Genomic DNA, 21,304 nt, shown 5'->3' with positions numbered 1-21,304 from the left:
GTGGTACTGCAGGGAACGGTATAAATCAAAGGATACGTGAAGCTTGTAACATAGGCAAACAGTTATCATGGGTGACTTCAAACTGTGCATAGAATCAATAAGCTAATTGAGCATTAGAGATATGGAGGAGAAGTTTCTTTGTTAGGGTGGTTTTCTAGAGTAGTACGTTGAGAGCCAACTGGAAAACATGCTGTTTACATTGAGTTTTATATAATGAAAAGCTAATTAACAACCTTGTTGTTCAGGATGAATGTCTTCAATAAGATAGACTTTATGTCTGAAAGTGAAGTAATTCAATCTGAAGCAAGGGCATTAATTTCAATTAAGGAAAATTATTAAGGCATGAGATACAAATCAGCTGGGGTGGATAGGGAAGATGTATTAAAAAGCATGACTATCCATAGGCAATAGATATTTTTCAAAGAATTATTACATGCATTTTGGTGCAACAAACAGAGGCAAGACTTATTCAGTTAATGATAGGGCCTTGGGTAGTGTTGTAGAACAGAAGGACCTAGGGGTTCAGGTACATAATTCTTTGAAGGGTGCCTCACATATATAAGGCTGGATGAGCTGGGACTTTGTTCGCTGGAGCGTAGGCGGTTGAGAGGCGAGCTTATAGAGAATTATAAAATCACGAGGAGGTATAGATAGGGTTAATAGTTGGTGTTTTTGCCCTAGTGATGGGGGATTTCAAGACTCAGGGGCATATTTTTAGGGTGAGCGGAAAGAGATTTAGAAAGGACATGGGGGCAAATTGTTTACGCAGAGAGTGATTTGCATGTGGAATGAACGTCCTGAGCAAGTGTTGGAATGAATAGGCAAGATTTGGTGGATATAGGCCAGGAGCAGGCACGTAGGATTTTAGTTTGGGTTCTTGTTCGGTGTGGACAGGTTAGACCGAAGGGTCTGCTTCCCTGATTCATGACTCATTTACTATGACTATGACTTTAAGTGACTATACGTTCCTTCAAGGCACAAAAACTCAGAAAGGTTATTCAACAGTGATTAAATAAAAGAAAGTTCAGGTTGTAGAGCTTTTAATTAAAAATGCATATAAAGTTCACAGAAATAGCAGTAAATCTGAGAATTGGGAAGTTTTTAGAATACAGCGAAGGAAACACAAGAAACTGATGAGGAAAGGAATTATGAACGCAATAAAGCAAAGAAAAATCCTAAAAATGGACTGTAAAAGCTTCTATAACTACATATAAAGGAAATGTTCAGCTAAAATAAATGTGAATCCATTAAAGGCAGAGTCAGGAAAATTTATGATCAGGGATAGAGAAATGGCAATGAAGCTAAATAATTACTTTGCATCTGTTTTCATTGAGGAAGCTACCGGAATCCTTCCAGAAATGGAGATCCAAGTAGTTAAGGAGAATGAGGAGGAATGCAGGAAATTAGTGTTTGTAAGAAGATTTTACTGGAGAAATTAATGGTACTTAGCATTGCTGACAACTACATCCTAGAGCATTGAAGGAGGTGGTTACAGATATAGCCCATAGTCCAGAATTCCATCGATTTTTGAATGATTCCTACGGGTTAAAATATAGCAAATATTATCCCGCTATTTAAGAAGGAAGCAAGAGAGAAAACAGGCAACTACATGCACGTTAGCACGACATCAGTGATTGGAGAAATGTTAAAATTTATTATAAAAGATGTGATAATTAGACACTTGGATACTAAGGATCTTACTGGGCATAGTTGGCATGGATTTGCGAATGGGAAATAAGGTTGAGTGAACTTAATGATAAACGAGAGCCAGTGGACATTGTAAACTTCAATTTTCAGATGCCTTTTGATAAAATTTCACACATGAGGTTGGTTAAAAAGTTAAAACACATGGCATCGGTGGTAATACATTGGCATAGATTAATGGTTAGCTCACAGACAGGAAAAAAAGAGTCGGAATAAATTGGTCATTCTTGTGTTGGCAAGCTGTGACCAGAGGGGTATCACAAAGATCAGTGCTTCCCTGTGCTTCACTGGTTCCCGCAGTTGTGTACAATATAGATTAATAATATATAGAGGCTATGAGGTGGGAACCAAATATAACATTTCCAGATTTGTAGATGATACAAAGGTAATTTCAAAGACTGGAGTGTTCAAGAAAATAACTCACCATTACCTTCTCAAGGGCAATTAGGCCTAGCCAGCAGTGTCAACATCCCATGATATTTGTTCTAAAGTTCTGTTGTTGATTCTTATAGCATAAAGTAATATATTTTGTTCATATTATAACCTAATTCAAAGTATGAGATTCTGAGTATAATTACTCTCAGTAATAAAGCATCTTTTGCTTTCAAAATGGTGATTAATTATTTTCCAATGATAACTTTTGGAAATTGTACAGAAACGATTTCATTTTACTGAAGTTGACCTCTTCTTTAGGACAGGAATATAGTTTCATAAATAAGCTGATTGATGTATATTGTCAGATGAATGCATTACAGATTGTAATGGAAGGTGCACTTTCAGATGACTTTGTTGCATTCACCCACTGCAAACACAATTTTTTTTCTGCTAGAGTTCTCAGCATGGTGGATCCTCAACATCTCTGGCATCAACCAAAGTTTGCAGCTCCATGGATGAGAATGAAGGCCCTGGTTGTGAAGGTAAAGATCAAACCAGTAAAGCAACATTGTTTGAACAAGTGCTGTTTTGAAATTACTACCACTACAGAGCTTCTTATTTCTCAATTATGCAAATTGATGGTGTTGTTACCTTTGAACCTTGCGTTTCAGTTAGAGGGGAAAATGTGCATCAGAAGAATGGGAGATGGGAGGGTTGGTATGATGTGGGGAAACCTAGAATTAGGTTGAGGTGGATGAGAATATCAGATTCTTGAGCCAATGAAGATCTGGGAGAGATCAGAAGAGTCATGAGGGAGATCGGAAGCTTTGGCAAATTGGCGGGGTCAGGTGGGGTTGTTCAATCATAGGTAAAGCACAAATACTGAATTAAAACAGGTGAGTGGGGAGGGCCACACCAGTGTTTGCTTCCCTCCACCCATCAGGTTTCCTGAAGCTTGGAAAACTCGGCCAACAAATTGATGGTTATTTACAAGGCACTGTCTGATCATAATATTTAAATTGTCTATCTACTCCCTTGTGGGTGGGATCGTTAGAAATTGCAGAGGTTATAGCCTATTCAGCTCATTGTGTCTATTCTGTCATTCTTTTTAATCATTCATGGGATGGTCTGGCCAGCATCTATTGCCCATCCCTAATTGCCCAGGGGACAGTTAAGAGTCAACCACATTGCTATGGATCTGGAGTCACATGTAGGCTAGACCAAGTAAGGATGGCAGTTTCCTTCCCTAAAGGACATTGGTGAATCAGGTGGGTTTTCCATCAATCAACAATGGATTCATGGTCATCATTAGATTCTTAATTCCAGACTTCTTTTGAATTCAAATTCTGCCATTTGCCATGGTAAAGATTTGAACCTGGGTCCCCAGAACATTACTTTGATCTCTGGATTAACAGTCCAGCATTACTATCACTCAGCCATCACCTCCCCAGTAAGATCATGGCTGATCTGATGTAGTCTAAATTCCACTTTCCCACATTCACACCCCCTGGTATAAGCCTTGACCATGTTGTTGATCAAAAATCTAACTCAGTCTTGAATATATTCAATGGTCCTTTCTCCATTGCTTTATGAAAAATAATTCCAATGATTGATAATCTTCTGAGTGAAAAAATTCCTATCATCTCTGCTATAAAGGGATACCCCTTATTTTTAAGCTGAGTTTCCTTGTTCTAGATTCCTCATGAAGAAAACAGCATCTATCCTTGAAGACTCTCAGAATTTTATTTTTGAATTCTTCTAATTCATTTAAACTTCAAAGAATAAAGGCCCAGCACACTCAACCTTTCCTCCCAAGACAATGCCTTCATCTCATTAATCAGCATGATGAATATTCTCTGAATGCAAGTATACCTCCTTAAATAAGCAGATCAAGATTGCACACAGTAACCTAGGTTGGTCTCACCAATGCACCAATGTAGTAAGGCTTAACTACTTTTATACTCCATTCTCCTTGTAATAATGGCCAACATTCCATTTATCTTCCTAATTCCTTGCTGTACCTGCATGCAACATTTTGTGATTTATATTCAAGAACACCTTTCCATCTCAGCATTCTGCAATATTTCTCCATTTAAATAATATACCATTTTCAATACTTGCTGTCAAAGTGAATGACCTCACATTTTCCTCCATCTACCAAATGTTTGCAGATATACATTATCTGTGTCCCTAGGCAGACTCATTGTTTGCTCTCCACTACTTGCTGTCCTTACCTATCTTTGTAATATCCGTAAATCTGGCTGCAATATGCTAGGTCCCTTTATCCAAATCATTAACATACATCATTAGTAGTTGAGGCCCGAGGACCCATCCTGTGGTAATATAATCATTATAGCTTGGCAACCTAAAAATGAACTTTTTTCCTCCAACTCCTTTGTCTCCAATGTCAGCATTTTGCTTTTATTCCTATATTGACTTGACCTGATTGCATTCATGTTTTTTAAAATCTCCTACTGCCAATTCCTAATACTGGATTTCAGCATCTTCCCAATTACAAATGTTAGGCTAACTGGTCTATAGTGCTCATGACCCAGATGGTCTTTTTATTATCCTTTCTTGTGATGATTCCTATGTTCAGTTTTTGCTACTCGTGGTGTTTTTCCATTTATATCTTGAAGATTTATAAATGCTACATTTTATACTGTATAATGTTGTAAAGGCATTGCAATTCAAATGAACCAGGTAGAGTGATTTATTTGCACAATGAATTTTTTATAATCAATGTGCATCTCTTTAGCAGAGACACTGGCATTATTTGAAAGTAAATACTTACTATTCACCTAAAACTGAACATTTTAAATTTTAAATGATTTTAGCTTGGAAATTTTTGTTGATCTTAGTGGAGTAGAACATATGACATTTCTCTGGTCATTATGCTATCAAATGCATTAACCCTATTAACATAAACCTACAATAAAAGAGAAGGTACTGAGTATTTCCTACATGTACAACCAACATTAATTTACCTTTACATAAAAGCTTAGCTTTTGTGACATGGTCATCACATTAACTAATACACATTCTTGCAGAAGTTGTCGAGGAGACATTCCAAGTGCCAGCATCCATAGCTGAACGTTACAAAGTTGGAAGAACTCTCGGTGATGGAAATTTTGCAATTGTGAAAGAATGTATAGAAAGGTTTGTATATAAAACTGTTCAAGTAGTTGTTAGCTGTTTGAGCAGATATATTAAGAGTGTATTTTCCAGGACTCTGTAGTTGCGTTATAAAGTAGTGGAAGAATTCAGTAACATTAGATGTCCATTCTTTGTAGGTATGCCTAAATATACTTAGCATTATACAGTGAGGCATTTTTAGCTTCTTGTGTGAGATCCTTTTTCATTGAGTAGATGGATGCCCCATTATAGGGGATCCTGAAGGTAGTTGATGCAGAGGCCCATCCTTTGGCCACATGACCTGGATGGTCTGTCTGAGTGCATGAGTGAAGGACTCAGCTTACAAACCTATCAGGTGAGTAAACACTTTTTGTGTTGTGTCCCACACTTTCCCCTACAGGTGAATTGTGTCACAAAGCTAGTCCCTTTTGTTTCTAAAAGCTGTTCCTTGACTCAAGGAGACTCTGTCCTTGATTTTTATTTAGAGGGGCAATAAACCGGGCTGGGCTCTGTTCAGTCTGGTTTGGTACAGAGATGAAAAGGATTTTGAGAGGCCTTTGGTTTATATGTAAATTGATGAGACTTCAGGCCAAAGTGGTCATGGTTTAGAAGTGGCCTGTATAAAGAGAGGGGCGTGGTCAGCTCTCCAGCTGAGCAGAGCAGTTTTAGTTCAGTCTTGAACTAGGAAGTTCAGTAAGGAGCTGTGTGGACTCTCTCTGCCTCTCAACTTCAACCTGTAAGCATGTGTTCCATTTATACTGGTTTTTAAAGGGGACTTTGGTTGTTGGTACTGTTGTGTATATTCAGAACAGCATAATTACTTCTAGTTGGATAGGTTGAGTTCTGTAGGGGTCCTTTACTCTGTTCTTCGTGTTTCATTGTGTAATGCTGTGAACACATTTTTGTCTGTTTTAAAATCTAGTAGTCAACCTAGCTAACTTAATCTGGGAAATTTTCACTGTACACTTACCAAAACAAATTGCAAAGTTATGGTCTGAGGCTGCCTGCTTAAGAATGTTTTGAGTGGTCTGACCTAGTCCACACAATTGGAACATGTGGCTCTTCTGGCAATGGTCAGAATTTGTAATCTTGGTGCTACCTGTACATCTGGAGTTATTTGGCAATTTGCTCCCTGGTATTGGTACACAAGGCACATCCTGGAGACAGACCTGTGAATGGAATGGACTATGCAAGTAGCAAGGACAGGGAAGATATAGGCAACATCTTTCTCACAGACACAGTGCATCTGCATAGTAAAGCTTCCATTCAGTTTTAACTCAAATGTTGTAAGTTATATCATGCCTTTGGATGCATATGTACATATTTATCAAATACTTTTATTAACTACAGATTAGAATCATAAAGGTCCACACTGCCCAACAAGTCCACATCAGTCAAGTCCACGTCACCTAACTATTCTATATAACTGTTATTAATTCAACTGCTATTAAATTAAAGAAAATGTACAACAAATTAAAATAACTTCTGTAATTGATGTGTGTGCTATGCCATCATTTTTAATGGTATTTTTTTTCTTTAGGTCAACTAGTAGAGAATATGCTTTGAAAATTATTAATAAAAGCAAGTGTAGAGGCAAAGTGAGTACTGGAAACATTATTTTATTCAAATGCTGGTAAAAACTAGAATTGTAAATCTCTGGAACGTTTACAGTATTCTACATAAGGGGCACTCAGTAGGTCAGTTAGGCTCATGATTTGAATCTCAGCATTAATTAGTCTATATTCATGCATGTCCTTGGTAGATATATTATAATCTTTCTGGCAGTGAGACAGCAGACTATTCCATCTTAGATTGAAGCAAGACTTGTCAAAACATAAGTACTGCACAAATAATATGGCTTCTGCTGTCTACTCTGAGAAAATGATGATGCCTACAGCACTCTTTCTGCTGTAAGTAAAAAAATGGGAAAGAAGCATTTGGACACAAGAATTTAAAGAAGTAAATACAATAAGTAATGTAAAATAATACTTTTCATGTATAGATGGTTTAAAAATCTATCAGGAAGTGAGACTGGACTTATTGTGTATCACATAGGTAAAATACAAGTTAGTAATCTTTTAAGGACAAAATAACTTAGAAATTAGAAATTGCAGACAACTGCTGTTCATGTCTACGTTGATCTCTACATTGTGGAGGCTGAACACAGGCTCTCGGTCACCTCTGCCTATCTCTCCCTGGACCATGACCCCAGCATCGAACATCAAGCCCTTGTTTTCATGACCAGCACCCTCCCATAGCTTCCCCCAACCCCTCTTCCAACTTCTTCCCAAAATTTATAACCAGGGCTGCCCAAGCAGACCCATACTTTTATCCTGTTCTTGTCCCATGGAGCTTATTTCTTCCTACTTTGACTTGATATTTTTGTCTAGTCGCTTCCCACTTACATCTGCAATTTGATTGATGCTTTATGTCGATTTTGAAAATTCCAGTTTGGCAGCTCCAACCTCCTTCTCTTCACCATGAATGAGCAGTCCCACTCCATATACATCCTCCATTAAGATGGTCTGAGGGCTTTCCATGTCTTTCTTGGGAGAAACCCTGAACTATCCTCATTCACCATCACCATCCTTGCCTGGCCAAGCTCATCCTCACTTTGAACAACTTTATCTTTAATTCCTCTTACTTTCTTCCTCATGTGGCCATGGGCACCCATATGGGCCCCAGCTATGTCTGTCTCTTTGTGGGGTGCATGGAACATTGCTTGTTCCAGTCCTACACTAGTTCTTCCCCAGAACTCTTTCTCTGATGTATCGATAACTTTGACTACACAGCCTCATGCTCTGCTTCCTGTAGGGATTCCATCCCATTCTCCCTGTTTCTCTGTCTCTATCACATCATTTCTGATGATACCAGCTTCTGCAGGAGGCCTCAAAAAATTCCCCTTTTTTCTCCACTGAGGATTCCCCACTACCATGGTTGAAAGGGCCCTAATTTTCCCACAGTTCTGCCCTCAGCGTTTCCCACTCCTCTCACAACAATGATAGAATCCCCATTGTCCTCACTTTCCACCCCACCAGTATCCATATTAAAAGGATCATAAACAGTCATTTCCACAGGGATACCACCACATTCCTCTCCCTACACTGTCAGCATTTTGCAGGGACCATTCCCTCTGGAATACCCTTGTCCACTCATCTTCCACTCCCAACATGTCCCCACCTTCCCTTACAATCACAGAAAGTGCATCATCACTTATCCATTTATGTCCTCCTGCCTCGCTGTGCAAGGCATCAGACAGATCATCCTGGTGAAACAACAATTTACTTCCACTTTATTCAATTTAGTCCACTGCTCACAATGTAGTCTCCTGTACTTTGGAGAGACAAAATACAGACTGACTGACCACTTTGCAGAACACCCACATACTATCTGTAAAAACAACCCAGAGCTTCCATTTGCCTACCATATCAACACTCCCACCATGTTTCCATCCGAAAATGTCTGTCTCAGGCCTGCTACAATGCTCCAGCTAGAGGAACAACACCTCACCGACCAGCTAGTGACCTTACAGTTTTAAACCATTGAGTTTAGCAATTTCAGAATGTGAACACTCTTCTCTATGTTTGTTACCCTTCCCTCTGTCTTGTATTGGCACAGCTACCCATTTTCAACCATTTACATTTCTCGTTAGCATTCTACCTAGCTCTCAGCTCATCATTAATAACCTCTTTGTTTGCCAATCCTTTTGCTCTCTCTCTCTCTCTCTCTCTCTCTCTCTCTCTTTCTCTTCCCCCCCCACCCACCTCCATCTTCACCCCATCCCAGCCATTTTCAGTTCTGACAAAGGATCACTGGACTCAAAACTTTAGCGCTGTCTTTCTTTGTGCAGATGCTGCCAGACCCGTTGATTTTCTCCAGCACGGTGTTTTGTTTAAAAAAATTAAGACATTCTAGGCTACCATATCTTCATTGTCAGCAATGCCAATTCGACATCATGCAAATCCTAATTCCCTGACCTTCCTTCATGTTCCCTCTATTTTAAATTTCAAACAAATCATTTGTATATCTTCACACTTAGAGCAGCACAGTGGGCAGCACGGTGGCACAGTGGTTAGCACTGCTGTCTCACAGTGCCAGAGACCCAAGTTCAATTCCCACCTCAGGCGACTCTCTGTGTGGAGATTGCACAGTGGCACAGTGGTTAGCACTGCTGTCTCACAGCGACAGAGACCCAAGTTCAATTCCTGCCTCAGGCGACTCTGTGTGGAGATTGCACATTCTCCCTGTGTCTGCGTGGGTTTCCTCCCTTAATCCAAAAATGTGCAGCTTAGGTGAATTGGTTAGGCTAAATTGCCTGTAGTGTTAGGTGTAGGGGAATGGGTCAGTGTGGACTTGTTGGGCCAAAGGGCCTGTTTCCACACTGTAAGTAATTTAAATTTATTGTTGTTGACTGTAAATTTACAACCCAGTTATTTTTCTGGACATTTGCTGAACCATAGAATCCTTACAGTGTGGAAACAGGCCATTTAGCCTATAAAGTCCACACCGACCCTCTGAAAAGCATATCACCCAGGACTGCTCCCCTACTCTATCCCATGGCCAATCCACTTAACCAATACAGACACTTTGGAATGTGGGAGGAAACCAGACCGCCCAGAGGAAACCCACATGGACACGTAGTATATGCAAACTCCACACTGTCACCTGAGGGAGGGATCGAACCCAGGTCCCTGGCACTTTGAGGCAGCAATGCTAACCACTGAGCCACCATGCCGCTCTCAGACACCAGCAAATTTTCCCTAAGATGTAAGTTTCAGCATACAAAATGACAACTAGTTTTGTATAACTACTGTTCAACAGTGGATAACATATATTTGCCTTTATATTGCTGTTGAAAAGTGTGGTGCTGGAAAAGCACAGGAGGTCAGGCAGCATCCAAGGAGCAGGAGAATCGACATTTCGAACATAAGCTTTTCATCAGGAATATGGGCTGATTATTTTGCTGTGTATGATAAGAGCTAATTACAGAATATGAACAGTATTTTGATTGCTTTGGTTTTGTCATGAAAATCATGTCAATCTTAAAAATATTGGACTAAAATACTGCTTCTTCTGCCTCTGACAGGAGCATATGATTCAAAATGAAGTGTCCATCTTACGAAGAGTAAAACATCCAAATATTGTTCTTTTAATTGAAGAAATGGATACACCAAGTGAACTTTATCTAGTCATGGAACTTGTCAAGGTAGAACATTTTGTTGAGATATGAGTCACAGAATGAAATAAGTCCTGAAGAATAATTGTTGGCATGTTTTATTCTCCAATTGTATTTTGTGGAGTTACATTCTCAGATGAATAAGGCAACTTTATGTTTAAACTAGAAATCTTTATTAACTCTTCACTGCAAAGAAAAGATGTGATTTATTGACTTGTTCATTGATACAGAAAATATTCTGTTTTAATTGCATTTTAGTTCTACGTTTGTAAAGGATTCTCAAATTAATTAAGTACCTTAAATATGTCAGAATGCATTATTATTTCCAATAACATGAAAGCAGCAGAAATAGCTTCTTTATCTATTCTGTTTGATAAGGAATGTACTTGACAAATATTCATGAAGTGGTATTTTTTTCAGGGTGGAGATCTTTTTGATGCTATTACTTCCACCAACAAATATACAGAGCGTGATGCCAGTGGAATGCTGTACAATCTGGCCAGTGCTATCAAATACCTGCATAGCCTTAACATCGTGCACAGGGATATCAAACCAGAGAATCTACTGGTAAGTTATAATTATGTCTTTAATTAATTACTTATAATGACAACGCAACTATAATACAGTATATTGGAACAATATGAGAAAGAACATCATTTAAAAGGGGAATGACTGGCTTATTTATAAAAGATCTTGGGAATTATTCACCATTATTGGTAAGTCATAAATTGTTAGTTGTATTAATAATTATGTTAGAAGTAGAACCAAAGTAACTCCCTCTTCGTGACAACGGCCATACTTATAATTTCAACCTGGTCTGGGTTATAAGTCACCCCAGTGCAGAAAAGCATGATTAAATGTTAACGTCAATTCCATTTATATAAATGATTTGGATGTGAACATAAGGGGTATAGTTAGTAAGTTTGCAGATGACACCAAAATTGGAGGTACAGTGGTTAGCAAAGAAGATTACCTCAGATTACAAGGGGATCTTGATCAGATGGGTCAATGGACTGAGGAGTGGCAGATGGAGTTCAATTTAGATAAATGCGAGGTGCTGCATTTTGGAAGAGCAAATCAGCGCCGGGCTAATATATTTAATGGCGAGGTCCTGGGGAGTGTTGCTGAACAAAGAGATCTTGGAGTGCAGGTTCATAGTTCCTTGAAAGTGGAGTCATAGGTAGATAGGATAGTGAAGAAGGTGCTTGGTATGCTTTCCTTTATTAGTCAGAGCAATGAGTATAAGAATTAGGGAGGTCATGTTGTGGCTGTACAGGACATTGGTTAGGCCACTTTTGGAATATTGCGTGCAATTCTGGTCTCCTTCTTATTGGAAGGATGTTGTGAAACTTGAAAGGGTTCAAAAAAGATTTACAAGGATTTTGCCAGGGTTGGAAGATTTGAGCTATAGGGAGAGGCTGAATAGGCTGGGGCTGTTTTCCCTGGAGCGTTGGAGGCTGAGGGGTGACCTTGTAGAGGTTTATAAAATCATGAGGGGCATGGATAGGATAAACAGACAAAGTCTTTTCCCTGGGGCGGGGGAGTCCAGAATTAGAGGGCATAGGTTCAGGGTGAGAGGGGAAAGATATAAAAGGGACCTAAGGGGCAATGTCTTCACAAAGAAGGTGGTGCATGCATGGAATGAGCAACCAGAGGAAGTGGTGGAGGCTGGTACAATTACAGTATTTAAAAGGCATCTAGATGGGTACAAAAGATAGGAAGGGTTTAGAGGGGTATGGGCCAACTGCTGTCAAATGGGACTACATTAGGTTGCGATATCTAGTCGACATGGACGAGTTGCACCAAAGGGTTTGTTTCCTTGCTGTATATCTCCTTGAATCTAAGTTATTCAAAAAGACCTATCACCACCTTCTTCAGCAACTAGGGATGAGAAACAAATATCAACAGCCACAATCTAAGAATGTATATAAAAATAAGTTTTGTCTGCCCTCGCCTGTGGATATCGCATTTGTTATGTATTATTTGACAAGATATGGGCAAGTTCTGAGAGGCAAACATATCATGGTTGTTTTTGGAACCAAATGAAGGCAGAACCAGAAAAAATACCACTGAGCTAGAACTCCCAAGTCCATTTTCATCCTCAGATATTTTCACAATGCAGGGGTAGGAAGCAAGCATCAAAACTCATCTCCTGTTAAGTGATTGCATTATGGACTCAAGAGTTGGGTATAGTTTTAATGGAGGCAGCCTAGATTTCAGCAGGTGTCACATGTTACCTGGTAAACATCACTTCCACATACATTGAGGGTGACATGGGCATAGAATTTGCTATTGGTGGGACACTTTAATGCTCACAGTTGTGGTTTGGCAGCACCACGATTGACCCTAAGGGATGGAACTGCTAGCTGAGTTCTGCAGCCTGTAAAAAAGGTATCTGTGGCAAATGGTGAGCAAGTGTTTGGGAATGAAGTGACTGCAACAGATAGATCAAATCTAAGCACTGTATTCTGCTGCATATTGGAGTGTATAGTGGTTGCCAATGAAACAACTGATCAGAGGTGGAGCTACACAAATATCCCCAATTCTCAACAATGAGGAAGCCCAGCTCATCAGTGCAAAAGCTAAATCCGAAGTATTTGCAAGCAGTTACAGCCAGAAATGCTGAGTCGCTGATCCGTATCAACAACTAGCTCTGCATGTGTTGATTGGTATTGGTATTGGTTTATCACCTGTGTGCTGATATAGGAGGGAAATGCAGCTGGAAAGAAAATGAGAGGGAATACTGCATCTCAGCCTCCTCCCCAGGACCCCAGCATAACAATGTCAGTCTGCAATCAATTTCATTAATTCAATTGGTGACAAGCTGCAGGCATTGGCTATTGCAAAATCTTTGGACCTTGACACATTCTGGCAATAATCTCAAGGCTTGTGCTCTGGAACTACCCTCTGCGCTAATCAAGCTCCTCCAGCACAGATACAGCACGGTCATCTACCAATGGAAAATTGCTCAGCTATGTTCTGTCCTCAAAATGGATGAAACCAACTGGAGGTGACAAAATACAACTTGCTTCATCATATATACTTCCACTGACTATATGATAATCTAGAAACCTCATGGTCACTTTATCTCTGGATTTGTGACATATTTGAAATTGTTATTTGCCACAAGGTTCGATCAGAAACCTTGAAAATAATCCACCTTAGTTACTGATTTCCTGAAAATGTGCAATTCCAAACGACTATACCATGTCAAATGCTTTGAAGATTGAATTTACTATTCTGTAGCACTTCATATCAAACTGGAGAAACAATCTTTATGTTCAATACCATCAATTTTCTTTCAAGTGCTTGGTGCTGTGTGCATCATTAGTTATATGTTTGCTTTGGTAGTACTTCAAAGAAATTCATTTTTGACATTTTCTAAAATATGCTTAAGGCTTTTGCCTCCCAGAAAGTGTTGTGTAGTGCTACATAAGAGTTTAATTAGTTGAAAAATATTAATGATTACAGCAAAATAAGAACATTAATGAAGTAAGTAGTTCTAAGGCCTGGAGATGGATTACCATGATTTAGTATGCTAATCATAGACATAGGTCTGGGTCTTTAGAATGGAGATTTGATAGATAATAAGTTGCATATTTAGAGAATAACACCAATTTCAACAAAAAAAAATCATTTTTTTTATTAAGTATGGTAAAATATGGTTGCTACTATCGGAAGCAGCTGGCCATCTTAAGCAAAGCTTCTGACGAACATGTCAATACCAGAATTATAAATATGTAGACTGGTCTTTTCCCATAAAACTATTCTTCACAATTGTGACTCAGGCACTCATATGTATATGATATGCTTTCATTTAATTGACTCAAACAAAAACAACAGAAAATCACAACTGATTATATAACAAAACTTGGGAAGGAAGGAGGAATTATACAATATAATGCAATGTGAAGAACATTAACCAGGATAATTAGGTTAGATTCCTTATAGTGTGGAATCAGGCCCTTTGGCCCAATAAATCCACACCAAGACCCATTTCCCTCTGACTAATGCATCTAACACTATGGGCAATTTAGCATGGCCAATTCACCTGACCTGCACATTTTTCGACTGTGGGAGGAAACCAGAGCATCCCCACACAGACACGGGGAGAATGTGCAAACTCCACACAGACAGTCGCCCGAGGCTGGAATCGAGCCTGGCACCATGGTGCTGTGAGGCAGCAGTGCTAACCACTGAGCCACCGTGCCACCCCACTATTGGAAAATGCAGCAGCCAACTTGAACATGGTGAGTCTGTCCAACCAACATTAGTGCACTGATCAGATAATGACCCGACACTCCTCCAAGTGACAATTATGATCAGATTGACACTCTGTGTCTATTTCTTTCAGTTCGTGCTGAACTCCACATTTCTAGCTGGCAATTCTGATGCTGTCTCCTTCAGAAATACAGAGCCTACTTGAAAGCAAATAGATCTCCTCGGATTGGGGGAGGTCAGATTGTATCCCCTTTTACAGCAGTCACTGAGCCGCGTCTTGAGATTTAAATGTTTAACAGCATGGCCAACTCCTGTGAAAGGGTATATGTGTAATTGTTAGTTTAGGTTGGCAACTGGATAGGGTGTCAGGGTGCCAGGTAATGAGGTGTAATTGGGTAGGTGAGTGGTGTGCTGGGTAAAGTGAGTTGATCAGTTTACTAGTTATCCAGGACTTAGACTGGATTTTTTTCTCACCTTTACCTTTCCTAGGTAACTTAAGTGAAGCAAAACTCTCTAAAGTCTCTGACCTTCGAATGGAATAGAAATTTATTGTCATGTGTATTTTGACGTGGAAAATACAACGAAAAGTTTTATAAGTCGCTCCACCACAGCACCTACATCAAAGACAGAAGTTACACAAAATATTAAAACAAAAGTACAATTAAGACAAAGCTCATCACAGTTTAGTTCATGGCTCCTGAACTCAGGAATTAAGGAGCAATGAAATACCCTGAAGACACAACTGAGACATAACTGCCATTCTGGGACAAAGCCACCACACCAGGCCACTGGAATACTGGCCAGAAGCCTCTGTTGAAGAAAACCGCTATGCCAGCCGATACTGCCAATCCTGGACAAGATTTGGAGATGCTGGTGTTGGACTGGGGTGTACAAAGTTAAAAATTGCACAACACCAGGTGGTAGACAACCACCTGATGAAGGAGCAGCACTCAGAAAGCTAGTGCTTCCAAATAAACAGGTTGGACTATAACCTGGTGTTGTATGATTTTTAATCCTGGACAAGGCTGCCTGCAGGGCCACTGGCATACCAGGAAGACAACATTATTGGGTTTTTCAGAGCTCTCCAGATGGAGAGAAATTTCCCATTGGAATATTCAGTTTTGCAGGCAATTTCCAGAGTCTGTATTTGGGATGCACATGATCGCAATGCATAACTCCAGTCTGTGTTACTCCAGCAACTGTCTGCCCACCAGAGTATCTGTGCTTTTAGAGATGTGTATTCATTACAATATTGGAAGAATGACCCAGCTGTTCCACCACGAGATGTTCACATACACCTGAAAGGGCATTTCCAACAGTCCAGCAATCCTTTAATTCTGCGGTGATGCGTCATTCTTGATTTTATGCTTGAGTCTTTGATATGATTCTGGAATGCATAAATTTCTAAGTTAAATGTCAGAATATATAGACTACTGAACTATAGCTGATACTCCCGCAAGTAAGGTATGATAATTGCCAATAATTATCAGAGATATTAAAACTATCTAATGATTACCTAGAGATACTAAAACTACCAATGCAAAAATCAGCAGGTAACAAACAGGGACCAATTAGCATTGAGGAAAAAATAAACTAATGAGCTTTAAAAAAAATCTTTGGACTACTGTCTTATTTTGCAAGGAAATATACCAAAAAATGGTTGCTGATATCATAAACCACGTAAACAAATGCGTAATTCATAACAAAACTGAACAAATTTTCCAAAATCCAGTTTAAGGCTTCTTTCCCAATACAATAAACAGCCAATTCTTTTATTAACCTGCACCTACCGGACCCGGAATGTGTGGTTGAGCAAATATTTCAGATAATCAAGAGGTACACATAACCGCAGTAAACCCTGACCAAATGAAGCTTCGACTCACCAGCAGCCCTCAATAACTCTATGTAAAGACATTAATATACCTGCTAAAAATGATGTAAAAGCACACAGTAAGTAATAGAAATGTAATTCAAGGAGGTATACACATCACTGTTATATTTTATATTCAGCATAAATATTCCAATATTGCAGTAGATCACGTCATTAGAGGTATATAAGTTTCGTCGGTTTGTCAAGAATGCTGGTTGATAAGGTGTTGGTTACAATTAAGTTTGCTGTATATAAAAAGAAAGGTAACAATTGAAAATACATTTTATAAATGATTCTAAGATTGGTCATTCCTGCTCATGTACTGGAGCTTGATATTTGTAAGTTCCAGTCTATCTCACGAATATGTCTGCACAGGCATTAGTCCTCAGAACATCTCTGCATCAGTTGTCTGCCCAGAATTAGCTTTATTGCCAGGTTTATTTTCAGGACCTGACTAAGTATCAGAAGTGTTTCTGAAAATATGTTGCTGGAAAAGCACAGCAGGTCAGGCAGCATCCAAGGAACAGGAGAATCGACGTTTCGGGCATAAGCCCTTCTTCAGGAATGACATAAGAAGGGCTTATGCCCGAAACGTCGATTCTCCTGTTCCTCGGATGCTGCCTGACCTGCTGCGCTTTTCTAGCAACACATTTTCAGCGCTGATCTCCAGCATCTGCAGCCCTCACTTTCTCCCCAGAAGTGTTTCTCCCAACCTCAGGCATTCAACTTTATTGCCATCAGTTGTCAGCTAACTGGACATACACTTCAACTCATACTTGCTTAAATTTGAGCCTAATAGCATACTTTTTGTTTTATTCACTTGTGGGACATGGGGGTCACTGCCTGGGCTAGCATTTATTAACTGTCCCTACTTGCCCTTGAGAAGGTAGTGGTGAGATGATTTCCTGAACTTCATGTGTTGCAATAAACCCATAACGTCATTAGGGAAGGTTTTCCATGATTTTTATCCAACAATTCTGAAGGAATGGTGATATATTTTGAAATCTGGATGGGAGCAGCTTGGAGGAGAACTTGCAGGTGGTGATTCTTCCAGTGCACCTGCTGCCCTTGTCTTCGAAATGGAAATGGTCGTAGGTTTCAAATCTGAATTTACCCAAACAGTCTATAGATTTTTGCCATGTAAGAGATGTTCCTTGAAATGCAGGAAATAGCAAAAGTCCTAGGTTCTGCACCCAAACATGGTACTTCCCATTTCGCAGAAGCAGGAATGGAGTCAGCCATAGTGGTTTACAGAGGGTGGCTGGCCATTTAAATCACTAGCTACTTCTCCTCCTGTAGGATTTTGAGAAGGACTGAAATCTAAAATCTCGGGAGGTAAAAGCATGCTTTAACCTTGTCAACTTTTTTCTTTGAGTAGGCAGAGTATCTTTTGAGAGAAAAAGTACCCTTTTTGATCTGGTCCCATTTCACATCTGAGGAAGATAAAGTCCACTTTGGGAGAAGTTAGTTGCTCCTTTTGAACAGGTCACATGCCCTTTGAGATTATTCATAGTGAATATGCTTTTGGGCAAAAAGCACATTGATTTATTGGGACTGTCAATCAGTCAAGGAATTGTCTGGAAAAGTTTTTTAAAAAAAAAAGATTGTTTTCTATTTCAGTCTGTCTGTTGACAATAGCCTGAGGATTTCCATGACTAAAATAGTGGAACAAGTCTGATTTCACAAGCATCCACTATCACTGGAGGATGCCCTTCTTTTCAGTTTGGTTGATGGCTACAATGGTTTTGGACTTTGATATAGAGTTTTAATTCCAATGTTTGTTACGCTTGAATGAAAAGTTTGATATTGTAAGACTTAATTGCGATGAAGGAATTTGAAAATAATGAATTTATTTTCGCAAATGGGTGTGCTTTTATTAACGTAGTAATGTCTGAAATACACATATTTTATTTAATGAATTTTTAAAAAATCCCTGCATAGATCCCAAATTGTGCCCATGATGGACACTAGATGTGTTGACATAGTAGATGAAGGGGGAAAGGATGACAAGTGGAGGTGTCTGGGTTGGTGTGAGTTGGTACTAAGATGTCATTGAGCCGTAAAGAACAAGGGTTAAATAGGGGGCATTGATTAGTGTAGTGGGTCTGGGGGTGCCATGAGGGCATTAGGAGTCATTGGTTCGGTTGTAGGAAGTGTGGATAGTAAAGGAGTTGAGGGCAAGTGGGATGTTTTATCTGTTGCTCTTATTTTTTAAACTTTGGACCAGATTGACAGAATCTCCAGGCAGGCTTTACATCAATCCTGCTTTTCCTCCAAAACCAAATCACAATTGGGAAGATTGAGCAGTCGTTTGTAAAGGTTAGGTGTACACGGCTGGAAAATTCTCCCTGTTTCTGCACACTTGACCTGGGAACAAGACTCAGGGCCTGAATATTGCTTGTATTTGCTATTTTGTTTCGGATGTGCAGCTTATTATTGATTTTTAATTGGAGGAGTTAAATTTGTTTTAGTTTTTCTAAAAAATCATGAATACTGCATTGGTTCTTGTACCACTTATGATGTGTGATTATGCTGTTTTCTTCACTCATGGGACATGGGCATCGTTTGCTAGGTCAGCATTTATTGGCACATTTTAAACCGTATTTTAACCCTCCCTCTTAAATCTTCGGCCTAATTTTAACTCACTTAAGATGCATTCACTTGCACAGAGTAAATGTCAGGTCCTATCCCTTCAATTACACATCCAGTAACCTATTGTACTTGTTCCAACTCCTCTTTTGGGTGTCTACTTGGTGAAATACTTCAGGGTAGCTTGCTGTATCAACAGCAATGTAAAGATGCCAATTTTTGTCATATAGCTACTGTCAAAGGTTGGAAAATAGATAGCAAACATTCTTTGCCTTCATTCATAGGAAAGTCACATTATAGCCATCTACAATTCATATCTTTAAATCTTTTGAATGCAAAGCATGTTGTTTTCTCGCTTCTTAATTCACATTCTCATTTTTGCAAGCATGTACTGCTTTGGCAACTTATGTCTTTGACCTTTGTGCTCAGCCATGTGCAGCCTTGGAACTGATGATTCCTTTAAGGCTGAAAGAAATAAAGCAAGGTGGTATTTTGAACAGTGACTAATTATTGGGTAATGATGTTTCAAATTAGTTGTTAAGGATAACAAATGCTTATTATTTCTTCTAACACCAGGGAACAATTAAGCTAGATAGTTGCTAGAAGTAGAGTGTGATTTAATGATACTCGAAAATGGATTTACTGTTTCACAGTTGAGCAATTTTTTTATAACAAATTTTGATTAGTATGCATTTTTAATGTTATTATTAGGTTGTTCTTCTGAACCAGAGAACAGTACGCTCTAATATTATATTATACTGAGAATAATACATACATAAAGAAGAGGGCAGTAAATCTCAAAGCAAATATCTAAAGACATTAAGGAAAATTATTAAACTCTTAGAGAAGTGCATGCATTGAATACTGATGTAGACTCTGAATGGAAATATCTTAGTTACAGGCAACTGTTACCATTACCAGATTGGTCTATTGACCTAAATTCTAGAATGCAAAGACAATGAATCCACGTCAAGTTAAACAATTCACAGAATTAATGTTCCGATTAATATAGTAAATATCAACTGATGTGCACCGGAGAGCCATTGCTTTGGCAGTGAGCAGTTACATTTACTGATTCTTTTTACATTTTGTCACCACAGGTTTATGAACATCAGGATGGAAGCAAATCTCTAAAATTAGGGGACTTTGGCCTTGCTACCGTAGTAGATGGGCCTTTGTACACTGTCTGTGGAACACCTACATATGTGGCTCCAGAAATAATTGCTGAAACTGGGTATTGTATTACTGAATATGCTCACCATGTTATTATGTGTTGCATATCCCTTTTTTCAATTATAACTTACTACTTCTTTTGCCAATTGAAAGCTTTTTTTCCTGTTTTCTCCTGAAGTCACTTCTGGCTGTCATATGGTATCTCAATTAAATATTTCATGTATATTTCAGCTATAGACCTAAATAAGGACAAGGATAGGCTATGCAATCATGAAGAACATCACACCCAAGCTTGGAATTCTTTCTATCTTGAGCCCAGGTGTGGTGGTGGCAATTCTGATCGCTCCTATGGGATGCGCTGACTCAGTACAGATTTAAGAACTGAGACAGACTCTTGTTTAAAACAAGGTTTTTTGCATAGCTTATTAGGGCTACCAGGCTCCTGAACAGACTTCACACACTAGCTCCAGCCAAATAAGGTTGCTGACTGGCTACAAAAGTACAAAAGACCCACTATTAAATGGGCCCTCCTGTCAGGCGGTCTTAGTGAGTCTCAGCCGTTTTCCATTTAGCTTGCAGTTGACTTCGGGAGACCCACAAATTGGTAACCATCTGCTTAATTGATGTCCTCATACAATATAAAAGCATTTTGGTGCTATATCAGGTTTGTCTTTATCTGCTAAGGCCATCTGAAAAGTTCTGTTTCAAATTTACAATGTATATAGAGGACATTTCACTCGTATCAGTGTCAGTGCGCGGTTCTTTGATGTGTATACAGGACCTGTAATCTGTGAATCAGTTATGAGTGCTTTCTATGTGATGGAATAGATGCCTAAGTACAGTGCATGAACAGATATTCTCTTAGTTAAAAGAAGACCACTTTTCTTGATAAATCGGTGGCAGAAATATGTTTTAAATTTAGTTCTAGAATATTTGCTGACCTGATTCATATTTACTTTTAACTTACCATATATAGTTAAGTAAAAGTCGAACTCATGTAAAAGTTGACCCTGTATTTTGGCCAAAAAATATGGAATTTTCCATATATCTTGTGTAAAAGG

General features: G+C 39.0%; 1 protein-coding gene across 4 annotated transcripts in view; it reads left to right on the top strand.

The window, feature by feature from the left end:
• Positions 1-21,304, top strand: part of LOC148149819 (serine/threonine-protein kinase DCLK1) — a 349,709-nt gene that overhangs the window by 263,177 nt on the left and 65,228 nt on the right. For all 4 annotated transcript variants that reach the window (XM_087988259.1, XM_087988258.1, XM_087988261.1 and 1 more), the window contains exons 7-12: positions 2,534-2,621; positions 5,130-5,238; positions 6,755-6,812; positions 10,301-10,420; positions 10,811-10,957; positions 20,171-20,304. In XM_087988259.1, coding sequence (XP_087844385.1) covers positions 2,534-2,621; positions 5,130-5,238; positions 6,755-6,812; positions 10,301-10,420; positions 10,811-10,957; positions 20,171-20,304 — 656 coding nt within the window. The remainder of the gene's footprint in view (positions 1-2,533; positions 2,622-5,129; positions 5,239-6,754; positions 6,813-10,300; positions 10,421-10,810; positions 10,958-20,170; positions 20,305-21,304) is intronic.

This window comes from Chiloscyllium plagiosum, unplaced genomic scaffold (genome assembly GCF_037043375.1).
Source record: "Chiloscyllium plagiosum isolate Xiang-an unplaced genomic scaffold, Cpla_swu_hap1 HiC_scaffold_6, whole genome shotgun sequence".
Taxonomy (NCBI): Eukaryota; Metazoa; Chordata; class Chondrichthyes; order Orectolobiformes; family Hemiscylliidae; genus Chiloscyllium; species Chiloscyllium plagiosum.
Note: the sequence above shows the minus strand (reverse complement) of the source record. Positions and strands in the feature narration are given on the sequence as shown.